We start from the raw sequence: 9,769 nt of genomic DNA, 5'->3' as shown, positions 1-9,769 counted from the left end.
AGTATAAAGTAAAAATATGAAAATAATTATACAATGTTTTGCTTTTGTAATATATATATTCCTTTGCAGTCAAATTATTCAAAAACATAAACACAGGTATAGCTGTAACCAACACACTGATGAATTGTATCAACAAAGCTTACAAAAGGACATCTTGGCCTCTGGCCTTTAAATACAAACTAAAACAGTTAAGAAAAAACACACACACACAGACACACACACACACACACACTCACGCACACACACACACACACACACACACACACACACACACACACACACACACACACACACACACACACACACACACAAACAAACAAAAAAAACCCACTAGTTTTGAGATATTTATTCATTTATTTAGTTTCCATTGGAAAGTTTTCAGATGCCAGCATCCCTGAGAAAATGTATAATGCAAAACTTCGGGACAGCCCCAAACATGTGGGCAGAAACAAGCTGGAAAAAGGTTTTAGTTTCAAGCAATGGCAACCCTGCGAGGCTTTCTTCTTACCGTCCTCTGACTGTGAGACACTCGGGTTAATTCTTGGAGATGAGGAGATAGTGCCTCCCCCTGCCTTGCAAACTTACTGCAGTGCGGATCTGGGAGCTGTCCATGGTAGTGCTCTGTGATTAACCTTTTTTTTTTTTTTTGTTTTTTAAAAAATGATGGATCCTCAGAGAGGGGCGACGTACCCTGCTGAACAAGCATCACTGGCATCAGTTCAGCTTGGATAGCATAAGCAAGCAAGTAATCAAGGAACATTAATCCAAAAAAAGTTCCTTGCATGCTATTAATACCCTATCAACCCCAATTCAGACACAGGACAAAATATTTTCTGTTTTTGCTGTCTTATGAGTGAATGTTCCTTCTGGGGTTTTCCTCACAGAGTGATTCACTGACCTTCATACTTTCAATTGTTTCACTGAACGCAATAGAAGAAACAAAACGTGTCTAATTGTCCTTTAGAAGAACCTCCACAGACAGATCTCAGCTTTCGCTGCATTTCTCCCGTTAACTCCCAGTCCGTCTCACTCGTCTACGCTTTCAGCTCGAAGCAGCCCCGGCGGTGCGTCTGCATGTCTCGCACCCTGCGGATGGACTGGATCTGGGGGTGGTGGGCTCCCCAGTCGTTCCAGTGCTTGAAAGGTCCCAGTTCTAACACGTACTGGTAGCCACGGTAGCCGGGATACTGGTAACCCACCCACCTGCGTGAAGAAGCAGAGGAACAGATGTTACTTACGTTCATGTTTAAGTTTATGATTAATTTGGATGGATGTGTGTAATATGGTGCATTGCAAGATCAGTTTTGTACTTTGCACTTTTTAGTATCATTAAAACAACAAATTTAATTAATCATAGCATTTTATTGGGATTTTATATGACTGACCAACATGAAGGTTTGAATAAATGTGAATTTGAACGTAAGTGATATATGAGTTTCAAAATGTTTTATAATTAAAAGTCTGAAAAATGTGATGTTACATTTAGACCTCTTAACTCTGAAAAATCCTTATTCAAGCTCAAAGCTTTCCTTCACAATTACCTAATTAATAAAGTAGAGTCCATCTGTGTGTAATCTGACGCCAGTATAACTGTGACTCTGATAGACCTAAATATGAGTTCAATCATCTTTTTTCAAATTCATGTAATTATTAAGCAGAGCTCACCTGTGTGTAATTTAATCTCTGTTTTAATCCAGTTTAGAAGAAACAGAACAGCTAATATCAACGGACAGATAAAGCTGTGGAGAAGTTTAAAGTGGGTTTAGGTGACAAAACAAAATCTCAGATTGGAAAAGTATTGCAGATAAACCTACCAAGACAAGGCGGTGCACCAAAACAGACGGTGGGCTAGACTCTTTGTAAAACTTTAAAATTGTGAAGAATAGAAACCTACAAGTAATTTTCTGTTCATTTTACAATTATACACTCATTTCTTTGGCCCTTCTTTGCCAAATCCCTTTACTATGTATCAGGGCAAGAGCAAGTGCTAACATTAGGGCACAGATAACTAGTAACCGTAAACCACATAGACAAAAGTAACATTAAGGAGAAGATTGGTAACGGCTTACGTTCCACCGGTGACCTGGATGCTGCCGACACGGTCCTGGAAACCATAGGACCACAAGCTTGGGATATCCTCATCGCACACTTCCATCTTACGGCCTTCAAAGTTTGCACATTCATAAAGACAAATCTTGTGGTCTTGTGGATCCTAAAAAAAATACATTCACCTTTCAGTGAGTTACTTCTTTGCTGTAGATATGTTTGATCCTTTAAATAGAAAGCAAGATTGTACATTTTATAATATCACCTAATAAAAAAAACATCTAAGTAAAAATAATCTCAAGCCTAAAAATAAACTCTTGAAAACATCTCATCAAAAGCACAATGCATCAAATAAAAGTTGGATAGATGAACAAGAAAAAGTGATGGTGCTGATGATGGGAACAGAGACGGATAAAAATAGGACGGTGACAACACACCATTCGAACAGGCCTGACTGACATCATGCGGTCGCACCGGTAGCTGTTGGACCAGGTATCCCAGCGGGGGTACTCGCCCTTCTCCAGCATGAACATCTCACCGGTCATGTTCTGCTGCTCGTAGCCAACCCAGCTGGATGGTCAGGAAGACAGGTATGTTAGCATGTGTTGGGGAAAATGTACACTTTGTTAGGAAGCATCTCAGCAAAGGACCAGCATGGTGGTTGATATGTAATGTCATGGTCTGAGTATTTCCAAAACTGTTGTCTATTATGATTTTTACGCACAACCAGAGGGCAGAGGAGAACGAGCAGACTTTCTTAAGGTGACAGGAAACCAACATTAGATGAAATAACCAGCTGTGACAATAACTGAATATGTAACTACACATTGAACCCTTATGCAGATGGACTAAAGACCAAACCTGCATGACTCATGTTGGCCAAGAACTAGAAATGTGTTTGGTCTTCCTCATAAAACCCTTTGTAAATTACAACTGGTCCAAAAATTCAGTAGGCTGTATCATCACATGAAGCCATTAATCACACCTATTCTACATCTATGCTCCATTGGCGTCCCATTAACATCAACTACTCCTTACCTTCAAAGCTGTCCACAACCTCACCCCTCCATATCTCTCTGACTTTCTTCAGATTTTTCACACCTCAGATCCTCTTCCTCCATTCATCCCGCTGCTCGCCTTGCCTTTGACCACACGGTTGCTCTCCCAGTTGATCTCACTAACATACTCACTGCCACATTCACTAAAACTGGACAATCTATGCCACAAGAATAAAGGAAATCCTGCAGGCAAATTGGGCTCCAGCCCCATTCTCAAAAAGTGTACTGAAAGAAGCATTTGGTGACTGTATGTCATAGTCAGTGAAACAGTTTGGTGACTTACGGTCCACACTCCACCCTGATGGAGCCAATTCTGTCGAAACCCTTCTCACACAGATTAAGGCACTCTCCAAACAGATCCATCCTGCGGCCTTGGAAGTTTTCATATTCATAGAGGTATATCTGGTGAGAAAAAAAATCAATTTAGATATTTTTTTGTTTGCTTTCTTGGACTATTTTCTGGTTTTTGAAGTACCTTGTGATTGTGTAGGCCAATGGCAGGGTGACTGCCAATGCTGCCCTGAACACCTGAGTGAGACATGACGAAGTCTGAAGAGAAAGCGAGAAAATGAATCACCATTACATGCAACCAGAGGCGCCGATTAATGTTTTCGCATCCACCTGAATAATGTGTAGTTGCGCCACTGCATGCAACAAGGAGAGTAAGGAAGTGTGTCACTGTCTACCAAAGCTGTTTTCTTGTTAAAATCAATCTGTGTTGAAACTGAGATGCTACAAAGCTGCTAAACCTCTTAAATATGATCAGGCTGTTCAGGTGCAAACAGAAGGTAGGCCAACTCAGGTGAGACTGATGACATCAAGATGCCTTTTCAATACGGTGAAAATTCTTTATGTGACCAACATAATGCTCAAAAAATGAAATATATTTTGTTTGTGCACACATGCATGCATTTAAAACCACATGTAATGTACATAATTTTGCTTGTTTGAGGAATACCGAAATTTCTACAAATGTCTGCACAGAACTGCTGTTTTCCTGTAACTTTGGCTGCTCATGTTGCTCTGCTGCACCTGCAGAAATAAAACATATTAAATACTCACACAGGTTTTGTACCTCTCCTCCTGTGTTCGGTTTAAGAAAATGAACATGTTGCTCTTTCCTTCCTGAATCATGTTTCACTGGACACTTCTTTAAACATCTACTGTAGATCTCTTCCACATATCTCACCTGGTCAGAGTCATTACAATAACCCTATTGTTAGAAAACGTCAATTTTCTGCTCCAAAAAGTGACATTATTTCTTGAACATTTTCTGAACATTCCTTAGAAATAGAAACAAATTTGTCAGGTCTGGATCCAATTTCTTCTCACTTGTCCCTGTTGATTTTATCTTGTGGTAGCAGATTAGGATTAAATAATACACTAACGTATTTTATCTGAGTTATCCATCTGCTCAGTCCAAAGTTATAGCATGAGAAATAGTCCGTTCTGGCTCGGTTGTTTCAGTCCGCTGAGTGAGCAAACCACTGTATCCTCCCTAGCATCCTTGCATTTCTACCAGAGACAGAAGACCTGGGTCTGGACACTTACAGTCACAGCTGAAGGCTGAAATGGACCGATCTTTGAAGACAGTGATGGACGGAGGCCTTCTGGGTGGGGATATATATATATAGACATTCACCTCCAGAGCGAATCTATAAAGGCCAGATTCTGACATCTCATTGGCTCAGAGCTGCTGGGAGCATGGTGATGGGTCAAAGGTCACTTTGTTAATCCATTGGTGATCTGTGCTCAGTCAGCAGTAGGGTTTTTATTGTATGGCTCCATTGTTGGGGGCTGAGGACAGTCACTGCCATCAGCAGAAAGTTGGTGACACACAAACCCACACTGAACCGTCTGCTTTTAGGTTTTGAACCACACTATAACATTTTTCCATTGTTGCACTTAACCTCCTGCCACTTCCAACAGCTATTATCTATATAATTTTTATGGCTTTTTTCCACCACATTATTATTTTTTTAGCTTTTCTTTCATGTTTGCTGCTAAGCCTTTCAGCCGTGGGATGGTAAAAGTGCTGACTATAGGATTGGCATCGGTGTTTTTGTTCAGGCAGGCTGGTCACGGTGCTGAAATGCCCCTGTTATAATTAGGCCTATATCAAATTCACACACAAAAAAATGTTAAGAGAGCAATGAAAAAAAATGTAAAAAGAAAAATATGTTAAAATGTAAACTGAAAACAAGTGAGTAGCTGAGACGCGGTCAAGTTAAATTGACAAAATAAAACATCCAGGTTTTAGGCAGATTGGTTCCAGAGCACAAAAGCATAAGATAAATGGTACCTACTCTTTAGAGAGCACTTAATGAACAGGCCTCTAGTGGCCTGACTGAGCTAGATTTTTCAAACCTGATTTGCAACTAAAGGTTGGTCTGCTAAGTAAAACTTTTGTTGTCATTAAGCATTTGGTTTTTTTCAGTTTCATCACTTACACCCAGATGTACTAACACATCTGTAGAATCATGAAATCCATAAATAGCAGTTTTTCTTATAACATAAAGTAGGCTAAAAGATCTCAGAAAGCAATACATTAAATATTCAAACACCATAAATACTTCTCATCCATTTTAGTACACATCAATAACAAAGATCAATGGGATTAAACTACTCATCTTCATCGCAATTAATTTGGTTCCCATAAATTGATGTCAAAATCTAATCTGATTGCCAATCAGGATCACAATGAGAAATTAGAGTCTAATTACCAGAAAGGGATGATGTTTTGGGAGCATTCGGGACTGAGGAAAAAACAAACATTAAAAGTAACAAATAAATAGCGTGAACCACAGGATTAACTTAAAATACAGAACTCAGAAAAAAACTAAACCAGATCATAAAATAAAACACAGCTCTCTCATGGTTAAAGTTTGTTATTATTCTGTTTTGTCCTGAATCATATTATTTTACTGCTCTTCAAAAAAAAAATGTACATCAGAGTTTGGACACAGCAGGTTGACATGTTGCCATGCTTGTTCCGACGCTTGCTTCTCTGTATGGTTGGTGTGTAAAGGTCTGAACAGGGATTAAATGTGTGTGACTGCGTGTGTGTGTGTGTGTGTGTGTATCCTCCCATGTGGTAGTGAGTGCATGTGCAAGTGTGCCAAGTGCCAAATGCACACATGTTCTGTCGTGTTGAGTGTGATGCTCTGATCGCCGACAATCACAGCGCAAGATGGGCTTTTCTTGTCATGACCAAACTGTAACGATGCATTTCCTGAACTCTGCTGTGCCAGAACTCGGCCCGGCCCATTGCACACGAAACACTTGGAACTTCTGCTTATTTGCACTGGGCACAGTGCCCTCCGTTCAGTCCAGCTGCAGCTCACTAAAGCCCAACAGCTCAGTACCGAACAATGAACGGGACCAGCAATGTGCTGACTCCTGCCCCGACCCATACGGGTCCAGTTACATCTCGGCACCAGCATGTATAAATAGGTCCGTTAAGTTTGGGGTCAGGCCGTCGTTTTTTGTGAAGTCCCTGTGAGAACTGAGCGCCAATCTTTGTTGGGCAGTCAGGTAAGCCTTCTATCTTAGTTCTTAGTGTGCAGACACGTGACATTTTGCTTCTTTTTTTTTTTTTGCACCTTTTCTGCACCATCACTCTGCTGAGTCATATAGACAGGAAGATGCACACATACGGACTGTGCACAGGCAGCACACTTAGCCATAGAGTTTACATCCAACCTGCAAGCATGAGGATGAAGTTTAAATCACAACATGTGGATTTAGATTTATGTCCAATGACATAATTTTAGTTGAAACTGCATTGATGCGAAACCTTTAAAATAAACATGACACATAAAATGTCGGTGGCATAAATAAATATTAAAGCACGACCTAACTGTAAGCCCTCCTCACATATTTTCTGTTATAAAGGCAAATCTTCACTGAAATCCACAGTAGCATGGCTCTAAATAATCCCACACCGCTGGGACCATGGAAGGTGAGTGAGATCATTCGTCACATTGCCAAAAGTGGATTTCATTCTTTAAAATGTCATGCCTAATTCAATAAAACCCACCATGGTGCGTGCACATGCGTATTCTCTCTAGATCACAGTTTATGACCAGGAAAACTTCCAGGGCAAACGTCTTGAGTTCACCTCGGCCTGCCAGAACATCATGGAGTGCAGCGTCGACAACATCCGCTCCCTCAAGGTGGAGTGTGGGGCGTAAGTGAGACAAAAACAAGAAATGTTGATTAAAGGTCTCCTTTAGCCTTTTATTTTTTAAAAATTATTTATTTGAAACGTTTGTGTTGCTTGTCGGCGAACAGCTGGGCAGGATATGAACACTCCAGCTTCTGTGGACAACAGTTTGTGCTGGAGAGGGGAGAGTATCCTCACTGGGAGTCGTGGAGTGGCAGCAACGCCTACCACATTGAGCGGATGATGTCCTTCCGGCCCATCTGCTCCGCTGTGAGTTTCTCTCCCAAATCGACAGCTTTAGCTCGCTCTCAGATCTTCAGCGATGATTACGTGATGAAGGAATCGCAATGGTCCCAAACAAAGATTAACTCAAATTACTAAAAACTAAGACAAATATGAGAAAAAGTTAAATGCAATCACCAGTTTGTAAAATGTAGCAGGGTTTTACCTTGAACTTTGCTAAGCGGACTGTTTTGTGTGTAAGCAGAACCACAAGGAGTCCAAGATGGTGCTGTTTGAGAGGGAGAACTTCATAGGTCGCCAGTGGGAGATAAACGATGACTACCCCTCCCTGCAGGCTATGGGCTGGAGCAACAATGAGATCGGATCTATGCAAGTGCAGAGCGGAGCGTAAGTCTTCATTTCTAAACGCACACAATCTAATCATGGCAGCTGAAGACACGACTAACAGCCCATGTTACTTAGCAGCATCGTGCTACTGGACACAAACATTGAAATTTGTCTCTGACTATGAGAGACTGATGTAAAGAGTATTTCTGAGTGTTAAATATGCGTAAATCTCAGTTTGTAGATCCTTTAAATTATTCCTAAATATATTACTAAAATAGTTCTAGTAAGCAAAAAGCGTCTTTCTGCACTGACCCAGTTTGGTGACATTTAAATAAGGTATTATGCGTGCGTTTATAGAGGAAGGTCCCACTCATAACTACACACACAACCAAAGTAAAAAGTGTTGTAGCAACATAAACTGAAAAAAATACTCTCTACTGAAAGATGGTGGTTATGAAGAGAAAAAAAAAAACACCTGTGGCGACTTTACAAAAAGGAAGGCTTGATGTCACAAAACATAGATTTGATCCTGTCTTTGTAATGTTTAAAATCACCTTGCTGATTTAAATACAGAATGCAAACATTATGATTATGAAGTACTCCAACAAATGATCTACATAAGATAAGTAAATCTGCAAAGAAGCAATTAAGCTGAGGCAATCTCAGGAATCTCTTCTCTGCTTAGACACGAGGGTCTGAAAGGGTGTGGTAAATGATGGAGTCTGGAATATAATAAATGAAAGTTCCTTTTCTTAAAGTTTATTAAGTAAAGTTAAAATATTTTAAGTGGTACATTTGTAAAGACAGCATAGAAACGTTTTGCTAAATGAAACATTTTTAACATTACTTGGTGCATTTAGTAATTAACAAACAAATGAATTAAAGAGCTGCATGATAACCCTAACTCCAAATATAGTCACAGCTGACAGGTAAATCATAATTTTGTGTTTGGTGCTTGTTCACCTACATTTATAATGCCACCCAGGGTGGCAAGCCCAAAAAACAACAACAAAAAACCAATAGAGCGTTGTTGTTGGTAGTGGAGGTACTTTTAATTTCTGTCTTATCCTATGCAAAATAATGCTTGATCTTTTTGGTTTAGCTTTTTCTTTCTCCCTGCAGCTGGGTGTGCTACCAGTTCCCAGGTTACCGTGGTTACCAATACATCATGGAGTGCGACCGCCACGGTGGCGAATACAAACACTACAGAGAGTGGGGCTCCCATGCTCAGTCCTTCCAGGTGCAGTCGCTGCGTCGGATCCAGCAATGAGGCCTGCAGCCGCCTCTCCCTACCACTCACTCTTTATCTCCTCTTTTTTCTTCTCCCCTTATTCATCTTCCTCCATTCACCCTGTCACCTTTTGGGGTTTCCCAATTGAGAAGTTAACACAGTGTTTGTTTTGTTGCCAAATTAAAAGCACTTACGAGGGATTGAGAGGAGAGAGAAAAAAAAAAAAACTGACAATGAAGAGAAGCTCTGGACTGATGCCCCATGAGGAAAGAAGAAAAGGGAAGTAAAAAGCCTGGCAGTGGCAACAGAGCAGCGGAGTCACGCAGGCATTGCTGTGAAACTTCACATGTTTGTGGGTCACTATGGTGACGCTTGGTGATGAAAAAAGAAAGACTGGGCAACTTAAAATAAACACAAACTCAAACAGTCTGCTTCTAACCTGCAGAGTGTTGGGATTTCTTTTCTTTAACGGTTGCTTCCATAAATGTTTGAGCTGCTCCGCCTTTTTCCTTGAAGCCTTTAGTTGATTGTGAGCTTGAATGATGAGGGTTAATCTTTTATTTCCTTTTAAAGCCACCAAAAAACAAGCATTGGGTGAAAATAGATATGACTAAAAATGCAGCTAATGTTGCTGGTAGGACCTGGAACGTTTTAGTCACACTGCGAGTGACTGAGACATGCGCTTGTAAATCAAGAACT

At 40.5% G+C, this 9,769-nt stretch overlaps 2 protein-coding genes across 2 annotated transcripts; one reads left to right on the top strand and one right to left on the bottom strand.

Annotated features, from left to right (window-relative positions):
* Window positions 1–334: 334 nt before the first annotated feature.
* Window positions 335–4,952, bottom strand: crybb1l3 (crystallin, beta B1, like 3). Its single transcript, XM_014997922.2, has 6 exons — window positions 4,656–4,952; window positions 3,580–3,653; window positions 3,388–3,506; window positions 2,484–2,616; window positions 2,070–2,212; window positions 335–1,203 (listed from the first exon to the last, which is right to left on the bottom strand). Exons 1-6 carry the CDS (start codon window positions 4,780–4,782, stop codon window positions 1,035–1,037), a joined length of 765 nt encoding a protein of 254 aa, XP_014853408.1. The 5' UTR covers window positions 4,783–4,952; the 3' UTR covers window positions 335–1,034.
* Window positions 4,953–6,485: 1,533 nt separating this feature from the next.
* On the top strand, window positions 6,486–9,508 carry cryba1a (crystallin, beta A1a). Its single transcript, XM_015003604.2, has 6 exons — window positions 6,486–6,638; window positions 6,999–7,065; window positions 7,175–7,293; window positions 7,398–7,539; window positions 7,757–7,899; window positions 8,962–9,508. The coding sequence occupies exons 2-6, from the start codon at window positions 7,027–7,029 to the stop codon at window positions 9,107–9,109; spliced, it is 591 nt and encodes a 196-aa protein (XP_014859090.1). The 5' UTR covers window positions 6,486–6,638; window positions 6,999–7,026; the 3' UTR covers window positions 9,110–9,508.
* The last annotated feature ends 261 nt before the right edge of the window (window positions 9,509–9,769 follow it).

Source organism: Poecilia mexicana, unplaced genomic scaffold (genome assembly GCF_051168715.1).
Source record: "Poecilia mexicana isolate PSO_F unplaced genomic scaffold, ASM5116871v1 scaffold_13, whole genome shotgun sequence".
NCBI classification, from domain to species: Eukaryota; Metazoa; Chordata; class Actinopteri; order Cyprinodontiformes; family Poeciliidae; genus Poecilia; species Poecilia mexicana.
This window is presented reverse-complemented; position numbering and strand designations above follow the sequence as displayed.